General features: G+C 36.7%; 1 protein-coding gene across 1 annotated transcript in view; it reads left to right on the forward strand.

Annotated features, from left to right (window-relative positions):
- Positions 1 to 20000, forward strand: part of LOC144200061 (uncharacterized) — a 54261-nt gene that overhangs the window by 33782 nt on the left and 479 nt on the right. Inside the window, exon 8 of the mRNA XM_077721946.1 lies at positions 17028 to 17168. Within this exon, the coding sequence (XP_077578072.1) occupies positions 17028 to 17168 (141 nt within the window). The remainder of the gene's footprint in view (positions 1 to 17027; positions 17169 to 20000) is intronic.

A 20000-nucleotide genomic window follows, 5' to 3' on the forward strand; every position in this document is an offset into this window, starting at 1 on the left:
GACAACACAAATCCCTTCTATGAAATTAGGTCGCAATGAAGTAACAGGAAGTTTGTTTGGTGTGGATCTGCCTTACACAGTCTGACTGAGGGAGGGTAAGTATAAAGACTGAGAGAGGTAAGTGATCCATCTTATTCTTGTTGGCATCGGTGAGGCAACTTGCAGTCGCCAGATTGATGGCGCGCAAGGCGGAGAGCTAACAAGTATGAATATGCCATAAATAAATGTCATAAATGTGTCTTGCCTGGGAAGACGAACTTGTGGAGAAGCACTATACCAATTCGTCATACACCGCTGAGGGTATGATGACTACTAGGCTTTTTGTCAGTCAATGATGACGACAATGCCTATGTCTGATTTTCATTTTTTCATTTTTCATAAATGTATCTTGCGTGGGAAGACACACTTGTGGAGAAGCACTATACAATTTCGTCATACGCTGCTGAGGGTATAATGACTACTAGGCTTTTTGTCAAGTCAATGATGACAACAATGCCTTGTCTGATTTTCATTTTTCAACTTAATAGACAAAGACCGCCTCTCGCACAATTTGAATCTTGGAGTAGTCTTGAAAGTAACGTTTTAAAGCATTAAAGTATGGAATAGAATATATAAAGTAAAGTAACAAGTAAAGTCTTAAGAGACAATATAACGTAAAAATAAAGGATAAAATAACTGCAATAAAGCCGTAAAAATACAGAATATGATTGAGGGTTTAGGGAGCTACTGCAACAAGCAGCCTCTTTGAATGGTGCCTAAGATGCCTATATATGCATTTGGTAGAGCAAGTTGACGTGTGTGAAGTTTTTGTAGATCAATGTTGCACCTTATTTCGTCACCCGATGGCTCCCTAACTAGAGCCGATGAAAATGATCAATTTTTAAGGGTTTAATTGGTAGTTGTGTGACGGCCGTGGAACAAATTAGATAAATTACATATACTGCTCTACTTCAATTTTTTTTACTCACAATCAAAGTTCTGGAACCAGGTAATTTCGTAGGTAGAGGTACGACTGCCGGTGTGTATCTTAAATTTTATATTTTCTAAAAAACTGTTTTAGCTCTGACACAAAGTCACAAGGCCACATGCGACACATACTGAAGTAGAAACTGAGTAAAAAAATAAGGATTGAAACTATGGTACAGGAACTATATATCCTTTTGTAGTGCAACCTGAGATCACAGATGACTTTGTTGCTATTGGTACTCACACTTTCCATGGTGGGTAAAGGGATGATTCACAGCTTTCAGTACCGGTTCTGGCAGTCAGGAGCCATGTTTTTTTTTTCTTCTCCTGCTGCAAATTTTCGGTACATTAACCCATCAACATGATTGTTAAACTGGACAGCCATATTTACGTCAATGTCTTTCAAATTGGTACACAACCATTTATTTCAGTTTATTTCAGTTTATTTCAGTTTAAATCCAGATTATTTGGTTTCAGAAAGAATTATTGACAAAGCAAAACTGGCTATGCTAGTTTGGGGCATACATGAAATTTTAATAACGTGTTGGGTGGTCACATTTTCAATAAAACAAATTAAAGAGCATTGCCCAGCTTGATTTCTTCAGCTGGTTGAGCCTTTCAGGAACAATGTTTGCATGCAATGTGGGTGTTTAATTTTACTGCCGATGATTCATATGCGATATGGGACTCTTCATTCATAGCCAAACTTGTTTAATCTCTCTTGTTGATTTCACATTATTATTGTCATATCATCCCAAGCGGTCAGCGTGTCAATACGGCATATTGCATCTGATGGCCATGTATGCATGCATTCTTGACAAGTGAATCAAGAGATGAAGAGGCAGCATGATGGCGTGCTGTGTTTAGAGTCAATAACAGGCCTGTTTCAAAATGTCCATTTATCTTTATTTCTGAAATCTTTTTAGACTAATAGCACAAAAACTTAATGATCTTGTTAGCTCTAGCGATCTGAAATAACTTTTTAAATTCGAGTTAAAAGCGAATCATTTTACTGAGACGGCCCTCCAAGAGAACTAATTTTTCTGATCTTTTTGGTGGGGTCATTTTCATCAAAATTATATTCGTCATAAAAAACAGACAATAAAAATGCTGTGTTGCTGTGTGTACACTTTTCAGGAATGGGAATCCTGCATCAGGATGTTACTTGTCCTTAGTTAGTCAAGGCCATTTCAATGATGTGTTTGCGGCAATGGTGCCATGCCGCCCTCCTGCAAAGCCAACACCATCTGTTATCTGGCGCATACTGTAAATCTGACCAATCAGTGGGCTTACCAGAAAGCAGACACCTTCCCAACACCACATGTGTGTGTTTCAGTTTTCTTTATTCGTTTGCATTTTGTGTAGAAACTCCAAGGGAATACAGGACTTATGTAATGGTAAGGGTCAAAAAGAAGGGGCCAATTCTTTAAGTTGGTGTGACTTTTTTTTCAGAAATGAATATGGTTTACATGGGTACTTTTTTAACTTCCGTTGGCATTTTTATTTCGTGTGACTTTGAAATGGATTGACCAATAGTAGCTGAATCTATTGTTTATTTGTGTCAATACCGTGTCAAATATGGCAAGGCAAGAGCATGCAGCGGCTTCAAGCCCTATGTTATAGAATAATTTAAATGTAAACAGATAGAATTGGTTAATGTACACAGCCTTGAATGCATCAGTCTTAAAATATAACTACCCCTAATGCATAGAGATAGGGAATGTGACGGAAGAAATTAATAATAATAATCGGACATAGGCTTTTTCATCATCATTGACTTGTCTAAAGCCTAATTGTCATGATACCCAGTGTTACGACTCCCCCTGGGGTATTATCTACCCGGGAGTCGCAACTATCACAGCAGACAGGTTCTGGTAAAGATGAGGTCGGACAAACACTGCAAGTAGCCTTCAGTTATTTTTATTTACAATAAAGTCAATAAAACAGACTACGGGATAACATAGGGGAAGCACGAGATATTAAAGTGGCACCCTCAAATAAACACGGTAAAACCCCCTCCCAAACAAGTGTTCAAATGAACACCCACAAAATACAGGAAATAAGACCGTAGGGTGCCACTGTCTAAACTGATGTAATAAAATCTAGACAGGGGAATAACTGTGTCTAAATGCACAAACTATATGTATCCCCCGGGGTGTCTAAACTTATCTCAAGTCCCCCTATGCAACCCAAAAATCATTAACAACACATACAAAATATAACAGGGAGTAACATACTCACAAGCCTGCAACTCAGCAATGCATCAAGGACAAGGGCAAAGGCAAGGGGCGAACTGACAACTGAAAAGGGTTTAAATAAGGGCAGGAGGGATGATTGGGGAATTAATTACAGCTGTGTTGGCCTGGGCAGGGCTCTGTCACAAGGGTGGAGCCACAGCTGCAGATACCTGTAAAGAAAAGAAAGCACACACCTCCTACATAGTGTGTGTCCAGGCTGCCAGCCGTAACACCCAGAAACTGTGTATGACGAAATTGATAGTGCTTCTCCATAAGGTGTGTTTTCCCGGCAAAAGACCCAAATAAGTGATAATTTCAGACTCGTAATTTGGCTTTCTGCCGTGATGGATACATCGTATCACTTACCTTACGAGCGGATCACTTACCTATCACTGTCTCTCACTTACCTTCATTCAGCCAGTGGGAGGCAGATCACCAGATCATCACAAGTTGTCTTGTTTGGAAATTAAAATATTAACTGGCTTGGGAAATCGAACACGAGAGTTAAAAATGAATCGAATGCTTTTATTGTCATTATACAAGTAAAATGAGATTTAAAGCCTCACCACAAAGTGCACATAAACAACAATAAACAAACAGAAAAGTAATAACAATGACAAATAAATGAATAATCGATAAATAGGTAATACATTATAAATAAATAAGCAGTCCATGTAATAAGTGCCATATTTTCTCGCATATTGACCGCTTGCGTGTATGAGTCGTACCCTTAATATTGCCTTAAAATTGTGGAATTTTGCAATTTCTCTCATATAAATGCCTGCGGATTCACTATAATCACCTCTATATTCATGTTTTTAATAGAGTCCAAATGTCTTACTTTGAAAGCAAAATCATAAGAAAAGTTATTGTATGTGGTATTTCTGAAATACTGTATGAATTGAAAGGATCGTCTGTTGGATTGCACATTCCAAAAGGTTGTTGTCTGCACGTGTAAAATTAAAAAAGGAAGTCATGTTAGCAATACAAGCAGGAATTGTAGCCGTAGTGGTCTAGTTTTGACCAAGTCTTTGGGTCTAATAATAGTATGTGATTCACATTACGCAAGTATCAAGGTTGATATTTTAATGATTGCCTGCCAGACCTTCGATCAACCTTAACCATTCGGATAAGCTGATATGGTAAACACTGCAAACATGTATAAGAGCTACATGCGTCTGGCCTACGGGAAGATATATATGTATTTATATATGTATGTGTATATATATATATATGTATTTATATATGTATGTGTATATATATATATATATATATATATATATATATATATATATATATATATATATATATATATATATATATATATATATATATATATATATATAAATATATATATAAATATATATATATATATATATATATATATATATATATATATATATATATATATATATATATATATATATATAATATAATAGTATTACAGAGATAACCCAAAATTCCGCTGTTTTTATAATATGTACGTTATTAATTATTTTATGGCAAATACAAAACGGAATGTCGGTTGACTGCTTCAATTTTACCCGCCTACTCCCTACTCGTATGGCTGGTCTGAAAAAGAAAGAACATAATCATTTTCGCCCAATTCGTCCTCGGAAATACCATACTCCTGGACTTCACTGCTCTCCCCGGTACGTTTCATAAGTAGAGGATATAATTTGTGTAATTTAGAATTTGTAGGGGTAATTGCAGTACAGTGTTCCCTCGCTACTTCGCGTTTCAGATACCGCGGACTCAGAGCTTCGCAGATTTTTTTTTAAATTAAAAAAAATGTAAATATTACATTGAGAGAACATATTTTACAGTGTTTTTGTTATAACATGAATTGCACTCTCTCTACCCGTATTCTATATGGTGTACTGTATACAGGGGGGGGGGGGTTAAAAAGGTAATTCATCCTGTCCACATTTTTGTTTGGGTTGATTAGAAGAAAAATAGACTCCATCCTGATGCGATCTTATTAGCCACCTCATACTCATCTGGTACGCCCCGGGGTATGTCAATCTCATCAATGTATGTTGGATCACCCTCCCTCCATGCCGCTCGACCCCGTCGGGAGGGACATTCCATCATACCAGATTTCGGAACAGCCAATTGTATCTCCTCCACTGTAGATAGAAAAAAAGACAATGGTAAGAGCAGTGAGACCAAAGCACATAGTCCCACTGCGTTTCGGCAGGAGTCGTATAATTTATCTCCACCACACCACCACCATAGGTCAGAACGTGGTATCAGGGGTGCAGTTTGTTTTAAAATGCCGGCACACCACGTCTCATTTATCGCCCCCAGCTTCAGACCATGCCCTGTAAGGTTCAAACAGGTAAAAGGATTAAACTGTGGAAAAATTGAATTGCCATTTACTGCGTAACAGGATAGACACTGTTTCAATAGTTTTCTGTACAAGTAGGACACGTTTTTCAGTTGTTAAAACACTTTCCCCAAAGAATGGTGATTGAGGGAGTTGTCATATCCGATCGTATTTTCCCTTGTCTGGTAGTTTGTTTTAACCCTTTGTAAGATGGTTTAGTCTCAATTGTAACACTTTCACCTTTCGCATTTGGAGACGTCAAAACCAATATAAAAGAGTTCCCTATAGTTTTATGGTATTGCTTGCTGAGCAATAATCTTTCCAATCAATATCGAGGTGTTTCCCGCATTTTATTAAGTCAAAAAGCTTATCTTACCCGTCCCCTCAATGTTTCAACTGAGACCACCCTTTTACAAAAGTAGCTCCACATAGTGCTTGTGCCTCTTCTTTACACTCCATTAACAGCACCCAATTATCCCCCGTTTGGGAAATCCCTGTTTCAGAAATAAATTTCACAACTTAATATGTCAGTCCAAGCTTTACAATCTTGACCAATTTCTGCAACAAGGCTTTCCCAATCTCCATTTTGGGCTGTTATGTACCACACATATTTCCCACCATAGGTCGATCCCTTGTATGGCAACAGGGATGTTACCGAGACCAAATCTATTTTTCAATTTCAAATGCATGTCTGGAAATTTGATTTAGTAAGTAATGTTAATCAAACGTAAATGTGGCTCGCTTTACGCTCCCGTAAGAAGGTGTATCCTCAATTGAAACACCTACGCCTTTCTCTCCAACTGGAGAAAACAACCCTACAATGAGAGGACTAGAATCACGATCATCATTAATCTCATTGCCCCAAAAGCAATAATTGTTTTCAACATGACTTTTTGTCTTTGTTTAGGGAGTTTTCCTCTTGAACGACAACCTTCCTACTGTGAGGAAGGTGCATCCGTGTCCCCCTCTCAGCTACTTTGAAAAAAAAATGAAAATCAGAATTAGGCATTGTCGTCATCATTGACTTGACAAAAAGCCTAGTAGTCATCATACCCAGCAATGCGTATGACGAAATTGGATAGTGCTTCTTCACAAGTTCGTCTTCCCAGGCAAGACCCATCAATGACATATTCGTACTTGTTAGCTCTCCGCCTCCTTGAGCGCCATCAATCCGGCGACGGCAAGTTGCCTCACCGATGCCAACAAAATAACCTCTCACAGTCTTCTTACTTACCCTCCCTCAGTCAGCCCGTAGAAGGCAGATGCATGCCAAACAACCTTCCTGTTACCTCACTGCAAATTTATTTCATAGAAAGGACTTATGTTGTCGCCTCGTCTCGTGTTACTGCAGGTTCAGAGTCCTGAAGGCTGTTGGGAAAAAGCTGTCCTTGAGCCTGTTTGTCCGTGCTTTGTAGGACCTGTAGCGTCTGCCAGATAGAAGCAACTGGAACAGGCCGTGTCCAGGATGGTATGGGTCCCCAACAACGATCCCGGCTCTGCTGAGGTACCGGGGGTTGGCAATGTCTTCCAGTGATGGCAGAGAGCAGCCAACGGTCTTCTGGGCAGTGTTAATCACCCTCTGCATTGCTTTTTTGTCTGCTGCCGTGCTTCCAGCATACCACACTGTAATGCAGTATGCCAGGATGCTCTCCACAGTGGCTCTGTAGAAGGTTGCCAGAAGCTTGGTGTCCAATTTTTTCCTCCTCACTACCCTGAGAAAGTGGAGTCGTTTCTGGGCCTTCTTTACTACCACTGTGGTGTTTGTAGACCAGGAGAGCCTATCCGTGACATGGACTCCCAAAAATTTGAAGGACTGGACCCTGTCTACACATACGTTTATGAGGAGTGGGGTCAGGTCTGTGCTGTGCTCGCGAAAGTCCAGGATTATTTCTTTAGTCTTTGTGGTATTGACATTGACAGGGGAGGGTCCATTGATATGAACCCTCCCACTTTGCATTGCTCCAATGTTTCTTTTTCAGGCTGCGTATCAGCACCCAGTCTCCAGGAATCTCCGTCAGTTCGTCCGTTTCCTCTTGAGAAGCAAAATCTCCCTCTGATAGCTTAAATTTGGTGCGTTTTCCTAAAGATTTCCTCACGTAGTCTGCTAGATTTGCCTCATTATCCAATTCCCATTGTGTAGTAAATAATGGCAATTTGTAAGGTCTACCAAACAGGACTTCATATGGGGTTAATCCATTTGAAGTTGTGACGTTAATATAATATATAATTTTACTAAATTAATACATTATACTAAATATATATAACAATATAATTTTACTAAACCAATACATTATGTCCATGGCCTTTTTGTTTCTTCCATGCATCTAACTACTTTATATTTCCATCTATTCGTTCGACAAGGCCCACCAATTGTGGATGGTAGGCGCAATAATTTCGCAACGAAATATGAAACCTAGCGCCAATTCCTTCAATTATTCTATTAACAAAATGGGTGCCATTATCACTATAGATAGTTTCTCAAATTCCAAATCGTGGAATGATTTTATTTAATTCAATATAATCCATATGTATCTTTTGAAATGGATATGTAGCTTTTGAGAATTGCCCGCATTTTGGCCATGCAGCCCCATTGAGGTTATGCCTAGCACAAATCAAACGTGCTCTGCATTTAGATTAAAACCATAAGCTTTGTAGTGGCGTTGTTGCAAGGCTACCACCCCCCTTGTCGATCATAGGACTTCCCTTGACTCAAGGTAGGTAAGATGAGGTCCCAATTTGTTTTGTTTTTTTACCAATCTGTCATGCCATCCCCAAGGTCTATTGGCGATTTCAGAAGTCAATTCCAAATTCCCATTTTTTTCCACCTTGATATTTTATTGATAGATTATATCTTGGTGGCCTGCCAATCAAAAAACACAAAAAGACAAACCATCATTCACGCTCACACTCACAATCAGAGGAATTTAGAGTCTAGCATCCATAATTTCATTTTGTGGGAGTAAACTGGAGTACCCGGAGAAAACCCACAAATTCTCGAGGACGCCAGGAATAATCACACTGGAAGGTCTGGATCCATCCCGCATTCATTAGTAGATGTTTGAACCGTAATGTTGATGCGCCAACCACCAGTCTTTTAATTTGGGTCGTTTACCCATACATCAGTGGCCCAATAATTTTCATCACAGGTGTAAACCACCATCCCCTTTTGCTGCCCTATCAGCAATATTCGTTCCAGAAGGAACGAGGTGATCAATGCATTAGATTTGCGTGCCACACATCTACAAATAGAAATTTATTTTGAAAGTTAAAGTGCCACCGTTCATCGCCCCAGTCAGTCAGCATGAGCGACTGTCATGCAAGTGGATGCGATTAACTATCTGTTTGCTAATAATGAAATACTAATCCTAGTCTTGTGATTGGGTTGACATGTCAGCACAAATACTCAACTGTCCGACACTGATCAATTACCTTTTGCCCTGCAAATGACTGAAACGTATCTGTCCAAAGTCTCAGTGACAACTGTCAGTTTTGCCTGCATTTAGGACACACTCACTGGTCATTTCGACTAGAGTTGCAGGAACATCGGGTTGAACAGGACCCCATTGTAGGGACTCTCACTGTCCACTGTGCAGTCTTGTAATAAACCTATTTTCTATTTAAATTGATCTCACTCTTTCTTGACCTGCTCCTGAAGTTGTATTTTGAGACCTAACACCGACTCATCCCCTTCTGAGATGAGTAATTGTTTTCATCTTTTTACGTTGGAGTAAATAATTGATAGAAATTTAAAAATGATTTTTATTTTTAACTATAGCAAAAACATTGATTGTGAAAGGTTTCTAGTAGATGATAAACAAACTACAAAGAAATGTAAAGTTAAATTTGTCCAAAAAGAAACTAGAGTCGGGTATTTATATTGCAAACAACTAGTTTAATGTGTAACGTGATGCATATTATTGAATGAATTTAGAGTCCTCGATTAGTATGCATTTTGAAGTTATGTGGTTTAATTGCTGCAAAGGCACAGTTATATAGCCAGGCTTAAAATATGAATCTTTGCAAACAGGGGGAGCTAGAATTATTTGCAATATTTTAGAATTTACCTGGCTGGGATGTGACCAGCTTATTCAGCCTGTTCCTGTCCCTCTCCGTGCTCCCACTTCCCCAACAGGCAGCGGCATAAAACACTGTAGATGCCACCACAGTGTCGTAGAAAGTCTGCAGCAGTGTCTGGCACACTCCAAAGGACCGTAGACTAATCAGTAGGTAGAGGCGGCTCTGCCCCCATGTGTACAGGGCATATGTTTGTCAACCAGTCTAGTTTGTTTTTGAGATGAACACCCAGGTACTTCAAGTTCTCCACGATTTCAATGTCCCTACCCTGGATTTTCACCTGAATAGTCTGTTGAGGATTCCTCCGAAAGTCGATGACCATTTCCTTTGTCTTACTGATGTTGATGTAAAGGTGGTTTTGCCTACACCAGTCAACAAAGGCTGTGATTACTCCCCCATACACCAGGTCGTTCCCGTCTGTCACTCGTCCAACAATAGCGGTGTCATCAGAGAACTTCTGGAGGAGTCTGTATTATGTTTGAAGTCTGATGTGTGGAGGGAGAATAGAAGTGGGGAGAGCACTGTGCCTAGTGGGGCCCCCGTGCTGCAAGCTACCACATGAGATGGACAGTCCTGGAGTCTCACATATTGTTCTCTGTCAGTGAGGAAGTCTATGATCCATGCGGCTAGGTTATTCCTTACTCCAGCCTCTTGCAGTTTCCCTCTCAGTAGGACCGGCTGAATGGTGTTGAACGCACTGGGGAGGTCAGAAAACATTCTCACCGTACTTCCTGGACGATAGGCGAACTGCAGAGTGTCCAGCTCTGGACCAGATCCCTAGTGACACATGGCTTATTGTTGGTGATAGATCTGAAAATACAACTTCAAGAGCAGGTTAAGAAAAAGTGAAATCAATTTAAATAGGAAATAGGTTTATTACCGAACTGCAAAGTGAAGAGTGAGAGCTCTAACAATGGAGTCCTGTTCAGCGCCATGTTCTTGCAACACTTGTCGAATGAATATTTTTCTAACAGCTAGTCCCATATGTGTGACAGTGAAGGCATGGCTGGTTGGTTCCAAAAAAGAAGTAGCCGAAAGAAGCCAGGCTAACAGAACAACGAAAGTTTTTAAAAACATTAAGTAAAAATTATAAAGTACAAAGTTACGTAAAAAGAGATGTATTAAGAAATATTAAAATGTAATTTTAAAAAAGATAAAAGGGCTGTAAAACATGAAAAACATAAGAGTGTACAGAGCTACTCCCACCGGCTCTCGCTTGAACGGCGCTATCTTGGAAAATATGAGCTCATGAGCAGCCAACAAGAAGTAATATAATACTCCTCGTAAATCCAACGCTCCACCCAGTGCTCGTAGATATCTGTTACACACAAAAGAGATGCGGCAAAACAGACAGTGTGATACATTGATAAACAGCCTCTCATGTCTTAGCCACCTGACTTTCTCGTATCTCAAAATTTTTCTCATATCTAGAGATAATCATTTGCTCGAAATTTTACTTGTATCTTCAAATGCTCGTATGTCGGGGTGCTCGTATGTCGAGGTACCACTGTACATTCATGTTTAATTTACTTTGTACTATATTCTTTTTACTTTAATATTTTTACAACTTTCTTTGTTCTATTAGCTTGGTTTCTCTCTGTTAGTTCTTTTTTTGCAACCATTCAGCCATACACCCGCTCTCATACTTATGGGATCTGCTGTGAACAATACGCAGCAGAAAGAGCAACGGCCTCAGTCTGCAGAAGTTCCAGTGTGTTTGGTTCCAGCTGTATTTAACTCTACAGTGTCTTTTTCCTGTGTCTGCATCTGTTTTTGATACTGCAACCAAGATGGGGCCGTCCATGTGGCAACGTCCGCACTTGCTTGCTTTGTGTTTCTTGTGCTTTTCTTTTTTTTGATAGCAGTTTAATGTTTCTTAAAGCTTTCCATATACTTTGCCTTTTACTTGAAATTTCCCGATTACGGGGTGAAATAAAAATTCCAATCAAATCCAATGAAGATGCACCATCAATCTTCCTCCTTATACAAGTTCTGTCTTCCATTACTCAGGAATTTTAACGCAAATTTAATGCCATTGTTTATATTCAATTGATGTGACTCAGCACTGGGTTCATTAAACTTGGGTCTATCACATTTCCAGCTCTCCATTATTGACCACTTGGACCATTGGACGAATACGCGAGTGAACCATGAACTTACTTTCACTCAACACTATACAGATTAAAATGCCTGATATGAATGTCAACAGAATGTGGGCGTCAATGCTTGGAAAATGGACTGAAACCATGGATTGAACATAATTTATCAGCAAGGAAGAACAGGTTCGCAAATGGCTTGGGAGTGATGAATGTCAGATGCCCACCAACAGAGATTCCATACAAAGATAGGCAGGCAGCGTCGCAAAAGCTATGTGACAAATGGATTGTCGATGCCTGGGCAAAAGTGACGGCGAGCACTGTTGTTTGAATTTCTTCTAAGCTGGATTTACCACAAAAACACGTTGACCCTAACAATGTTATGGAACACAGCATTCTTGGCCAACTCTATGTACAGAAGATGAGGACTTTGAGAGATTTGTAGATGTTTGAATACTTTGACTTAGATTTTCACAAATATACATTACGTCAATAAAACAAAATCAAACTTGATTTTGCTCTTGTTGCCTTTTTTTTTAAATATACACTATCATCCATGCTAGTTGTCATGCTAGCACAACCATAGCAGCGCATCCTTTAAAACGAAATGCCCTTTGTATTGACAAAAAACTGAAAATACACTCGCGCCCAAAACTGCGCCATTTAGGGCGGTGTGCTTTATAGGTGTGAAAATACCATAGTTTGGTAGTTATAATAACCAGAGTTATCCTATTTTTCTGTTTAAAAAAAAAATATATTTTTGTGGCCGTGTCTGCTCGCCATTGTCTGTGAAATTCAAGGTAGTACTGTATTCTATTCTATTGTTATGTATAAATTTTGGCACCTATTCAGTCCGTAGTGGAGGGGTTTTATGACTTCCAGGGGATGAGGTGTTATATTCTATTGTTATGTATGATTTATGGCACCTGATCAGGAAGTGGGGGACGGCTCTATGACTTCCTGGGCCCCTGCAGGTTTGATATTCTGCCGTTGTCCATGAAATATGACGGGGATCAGGAAGTGGACCTTTTGTTGTGGATGATGCATGACTTCTGGAGATGGATTACATAATCCTTGGAAATTTGCATCTTTTGTAAAATTCCTGATCATTTTAATGTATAGAAAAAAAGAGGTGAGGGCGAGTTCGACACTGGAGATGAATTTCATGACATGCAGGCATATATTGGTACTGGAGCTTCCTGTCTTTTGTTGTGCCCTCGAAACTGTCTGTCCTTTGGCTGACCGAGGCATGCACGTACATGTTCTTGAGAAGGAAGGGGGGGGGGGGGGTATTGGGCTGACATAAAAGGCCGGACATGTATAACAGGGGATAAAAGTGGGTGTTTCTCATTTTCAAACCGCATCGATTAGTAACACAATATTATTTCTGCATGAAAAAAGTAATGCACTCTTGATTGAACCTCGATCGATGCATACGTTCAAATAAAGCATTGTGTTTTACCGAGTCCTTGCAATGAAGTAAAAGTCCAACCTGGACTTAACAAAAAGTTGCAGATGCCGTCTGATGTTTTTCATTTACTAAAATCTTCAATTGTAGAGTCATATATTTGACAACAAACGAGCTAAAATTGTCTGCATTGATATGCCCTTTGTCGCCTGATCCTCATTTTCCCACCTCCTCCCTGCCAGGTTTGGTTTTATTATTGATTCCAGTCTTTGTTATTTTTTGAGAACCTTGTCACATTTTATTAAAGTTTGTTCAGCCCACTCTATTCCCTGTCCTTACTTGCTTGCCCACGTTTGGATCCAACTACGCTCTACGCAACCACAACCTATGCAAAATATGACACCACGATCCTCAAAAAATATAAAATAAAATTGTAGGTATATATATATATATATATAGGTATATATATATATATATATATATATATATATATATATATATATATATATATATATATATATATATATATATATATATATAGGTATATATATATATATATATATATATATATATATATATATATATATATATATATATATATATATATATATATATATATATATATATATATATATATATATATATATATATATATATATATATATATATATATATATATATATATATATATATATATATATATATATATATATATATATATATATATATATATATATATATATATATATATATATATATATATATATATATACCTATATATATATATATATACATATATATATATATATATATATATATATATATATATATATATATATATATATATATATATATATATATATATATATATATATATATATATATATATATATATATATATATATATATATATATATATATATATATATATATATATATATATATATATATATATACCTATATATATATATATATATATATATATATATATATATATATATATATATATATATATATATATATATATATACCTATATATATATATATATATATATATATATATATATATACCTATATATATATATACCTATATATATATATATATATATATATATATATATATATATATATATATATATATATATATATATATATATATATATATATATATATATATATATATATATATATATATATATATATATATATATATATATATATATATATATATATATATATATATATACCTATATATATATATATATATTTTTATATATATATATATATATATATATATATATATATATATATATATATATATATATATATATATATATATATATTATATATATATACATATACCTATATATATATATATATATATATATATATATATATATATATATATATATATATATATATATATATATATATATATATATATATATATATATATATATATATATATATATATATATATATATATATATATATATATATATATATATATATATACCTATATATATATATATATATATATATATATATATATATATATATATATATATATATATATATATATATATATATATATATATATATATATATATATATATATACCTATATATATATATATATATATATATATACCTATATATATATATATATATATATATATATACATATATACATATATATATATATATATATATATATATATATATATATATATATATATATATATATATATATATATATATATATATATATATATATATATATATATATATATATATATACATATATATATATATATATATATATATATATATATATATATATATATATATATATATATATATATATATATATATATATATATATATATATATATATATATATATATACCTATATATATATATATATATTTTTATATATATATATATATATATATATATATATATATATATATATATATATATATATATATATATATATATATATATATATATATATATATACATATACCTATATATATATATATATATATATATATATATATATATATATATATATATATATATATATATATATATATATATATATATATATATATATATATATATATATATATATATATATATATATATATATATACCTATATATATATATATATATATATATATATATATATATATATATATATATATATATATATATATATATATATATATATATATATATATATATATATATATATATACCTATATATATATATATATATATACCTATATATATATATATATATATATATATATATACATATATACATATATATATATATATATATATATATATATATATATATATATATATATATATATATATATATATATATATATATATATATATATATATATATATATATATATACATATATATATATATATATATATATATATATATATATATATATATATATATATATATATATATATATATACATATATATATATATATATATATATAGTCTCTTGGGGCAACTGGAACGGCGAGGTCAGCCTAGTCTCTTGGGGCAACTGAAACGGCAAGGTCGGCCGAGTATCTTGGGGCACATGGAACGGCAAAGTCGGCCGAGTAACTTGGAGCACTTGGAAGGGCGTAGTCGGCCGAGTAACTTGGAAGGGCGAGGTCGGGCGAGGAGCTTGGATGGACGAGGTCGGGCGAGTAGCTTGGACGGGCGAGGTCGGGCGAGGAGCTTGGACGGACAAGGTCGGGCAAGGAGCCTGGACGGGAGTTCGAGTGTCCAGGCACTACTTCCGCTTCACTCTACGGCGTGGCGCTTGGCGCCTCATCCGGAAGGATTGCACGGCACCCCCGCCATCACGTGGTGGCCTATAATAGGTGGCCAGCCCACTATGCAAACGCTGGTCGGCGTATTCGGAGTAGGAATTGTCGGGGAAAAGGTAGGGGTGCTCCCCCTCCGGTGGAGCGTCTCAGGGCCCGAATTGGTCGAAAAAATCACTGTCCGAGTCAGAAACTCCGGCAAAGAAATCAATTTCCCCACCGTCGTCCTCTTCAGGCTCCCTCCATTGTGAACCAAATTTGCTGGTTCTAGGCATCAGATAACTTGGGCGATTTATGGTGGTTGTACGCACCTGGGCATCATAATTTAACTGTGTAGGCTTCCCAGTGAGATGGGCAGAGCGGTGGGGGGCGTAGGAGTGAAATGCGGATCTAACTCTCCTACCAGCTGAGACTCCTCTGCTGCAATGAAGAGCGCGTCGGCGCGAGCGTGGGTGGCTTCCCGCTGGGTCCATGCTGGTCGGATTGATCTGTTATGGTCGCGTCACATAGCGCGGCGCGACCGGGAGTAAGTTGACCCAGATGTGAAGACGCCAAAGGAAAAGGGAGGCCGTTCCGTTGTATTTGATTCCTTGGTTTAATTAACTGGCAACAATGTACAAAAACAACTTGGGCTTGAAACAACTAACTACTACAGAAATGAATCATGATATCCCACAATGCAGCGTGGCGTGGCGTAAAGTGACGTAAGCATGACAATGAGGAACAAACCAGTCGATCCGACGACGATCAACACAACCCTTAATCCTTCAGTAGCCCAGGAAAAGATAATCAAATAATTGCACACAGCAGAAAACAATAATGACATCACACCAGGAGGGGCAACCGAGCCACTCCTGACGAACTTAGGCTTTTTAATTACAGCAGCTGTATAATAAAAGAGACAAAATAAACAGGTGAATAATGAACACAGACAAAAGGCAAAAAAAACATGACTCATTGGCGTCGGCGCAAAAGCGCGGGGCACCGGCATGAGGCGCGAAGGCGCGGGCCTCTGGCTTGAGGCGCGAAGGTGAAGGGCGTGAGGCTCCGAAACCGGCGTGCCGATGCAGGGCGTGAGGCTCCGACGCTTCTGCGCGGTGGCTTCGGCCCGCAGGAGTGAGGCGCCTTGCCCGCAGGAGCGAGGCGCTGGCCTGCGGGGGCGAGGCGTCGACCTCGGCACGCAGGAGCAAGGCGCCAGTGTGGCCATGCAGGTATGGTTAGTTGGAGCGGGTACTTGCAAGAAGCGATCCTCCTCTTCCCTCGCCTCCAAAATTTAGCAGATTTTCATGCCAGGTTTAAATGGGCACGAAGTCACCTTGCCACGCCTCAACGTGTCGTCAACGTGCTCTGTCCCAAAATTGGCCGCTGTCATCATGCCCCGTCTCTAAATGGCCTTCGTAATCACTCATGTCACGTAATGGCCGTCATCATCCTGTCACGATTCAAATGGGCATCGGCATGCCGCCTCCTCCCCAAAGTAGGGGGAAGGCTGTGAAAAATCAAAGAGATAACATGGGGCACGGATTATTGGGTTCGTAGTTTTTTTGTGTATCACTTTGTTCGTTTAGTGGTGGGAGTATTCTGTTATGTTTTAGGGTTGGCTACGCGGCGGAGTTGAACCCGGGATGCAGGGGAAAAAGGCGGCAAAAAATGTCTGGTGCAAAACTTTGTGTTTTTTAGTAACGAAAGCTCTATGGCACAGTGACAAAATAAACAGGTGAATAACGCAAACCGACAGAATGCACAAAAAAACACAATTTATTGGACGGGACATACCAGGTAATGGTAGCAATACTCCCACGCCATATGTCACCAAACACTTTACTTATATACACAAAAGGCATAATTAATTAAACTCAAAACAGCTGGTCACATAAGGAAGGGGAGACAAGACAGCATACACGAGAAAGACACCGACGCACAGATACACCAAAATGACAACTTAATGTGATAACAATTTATCGATTTAATCTGTATTCAACACATTTTTGCAGAGCTAATTTGACCTGTGCTTGACATAATACTTGAGGCAATTTACAGTTGAAGCGTGGTAAATTCCTTAATTCAACATATCCATTTCAAACAATCCATAGGGATTGTTTTCAATTAAATACAGGTGAGGGGAAAAATATATACTTTGGTTATCATAGTTGCTTTTTCAAGCTATGTTGAAATATTTCCTGCAAAGCAACCATATACATTAACCATACCCAAAGCATTGTTTAAAGACATTATTCCAAGGTATGTTATTCCAGAAACCATGAAGAGCAATAATGGAACTCATTTTTTGAACAATAGAATTGAAAAAAAATCACATTTGTTTCAAGTGTCCTTACAAAATCATGGTTCCATCATCCTCAATTAGCAGGATTAGTTGAACGGATGAAGGGAACAATAAAGAATAGACTAAATAAATGTATACAAGAAACCGAAAGGCATTGGACAGAATGCATTGATCTAGTGAAATTACATATTAATATAATAGTAGAGTACAACTGGGTTGACACCTAATGACATTATGTTTGGGAGACCATACAAGAAGCTACTATTATTTACTCACTACACAATGGCAATTGGATAATGAAGCAAATTTTCCATATTACATGAGGAAAATCATTCGAGAAAATGTGTTAACTTTAGTTACCAGAAGGAGAATGTGTTTCTCAACAGGAACCAGACCAACCAGCGGTGGAGCCAGGTGACTGGGTGTTCATCTTAAGTATAAAAAAAGAAACACTGGCACGATCCCAAGTGGGAATGTCCTTACCAAGTGCATTTAACACACCGACAGCTGTGAAAATAGCACAAAGATAATACTTAATTTACTATCCCTTGGGAAAGTGTGAAATTGGAAACTTCTACTGCTCTCCTATAAATGCAACAAAAGTATTAGATTATGGTAGAGATTGTGTGGTATTTTACTGTTCTAGGCAGAGACTGCTCAAGTCTGGATTTGAAACAGATTGGAAATCTTGGAATACTTCAATTTGTGCAGATGAAATTAGAGAATTGATAAATATGGCTCATACAGTGATAGGGATACAAATTGATCTCCAATCTCACAAATTATGCAACGGATCAATGTGTGAAATTTACTGAGTGTATGGGTTACTTTACTATCTACCTGTGTGTTTCCACCATAATAACTAAATCTATTGAAGCGATGAGTCTGTGTGATAGAATTTAATAGGTTGGGAAAACAGACATTTCTGTTGTTAAACGGAAATCCAAAACAACTAAGGATTATAAAGTTTTTGGCTGTAAAAGCCATTTCAGAAACAGGAAATAACTGGTTATTGTTAATGAAAGGTGCAGCCAAAACTGTCAATTTTAATTGCATAACATGTATGGGGTCGATACCTCTTTTGCATGCGTCTCCGGAAAGGATAACATCTGAATGTGTATTGGAAGTAATGACAAAGCAAGACCCGAGGACTGCATGTAAAAATGGGATCCAATCGATCCTGTTCCAAAAGAAGTGAAAGACAAACAGATATTTTCTACTGACGTTGGTTTTCCTAAAATTACTTGTTTTAACCTTACAGGAACAAGTCTGAATTAGGGGATGCTACATCTAACATGGTGTTCCATTATCATTGAACAAGTGGCCCCACTGATTCCTTGGAGCAATGTTTGGTGGTATAATGGCGGAACAAAATTGTTTGATTCATGCAAAAATTCTACTGGACGATGTGCATTAGTATCATTGCTTTTACCAGTGTCTATTTTTCCTTCTAAAGTTGAGGATATTCAATTGGCGGCTGAAAACCTTGGGGACTCATCTGAACTTTCGTGACGGTGACGCGCCTCATGGAAGAATGGCGATCTGACAAACATAGATGCAATTTGGATACCCAGAGGCGTACCAGATGAGTATGAGTTGACTACTCAGATCGCAGCAGGATGAGAGTTCATTTTTCTTTGGGTAATGCCAAATGTAAATGTTGATCGAATAAACTACATCCATTAGAATGTCCTAAAACTTGTAAATTATACTGAACAAGGCTTAATTGCCATAAAAGAACAATTGAGCGCCATCTCAT

The sequence above is a fragment of the Stigmatopora nigra genome, chromosome 8, assembly GCF_051989575.1.
Source record: "Stigmatopora nigra isolate UIUO_SnigA chromosome 8, RoL_Snig_1.1, whole genome shotgun sequence".
Lineage (NCBI taxonomy): Eukaryota > Metazoa > Chordata > Actinopteri > Syngnathiformes > Syngnathidae > Stigmatopora > Stigmatopora nigra.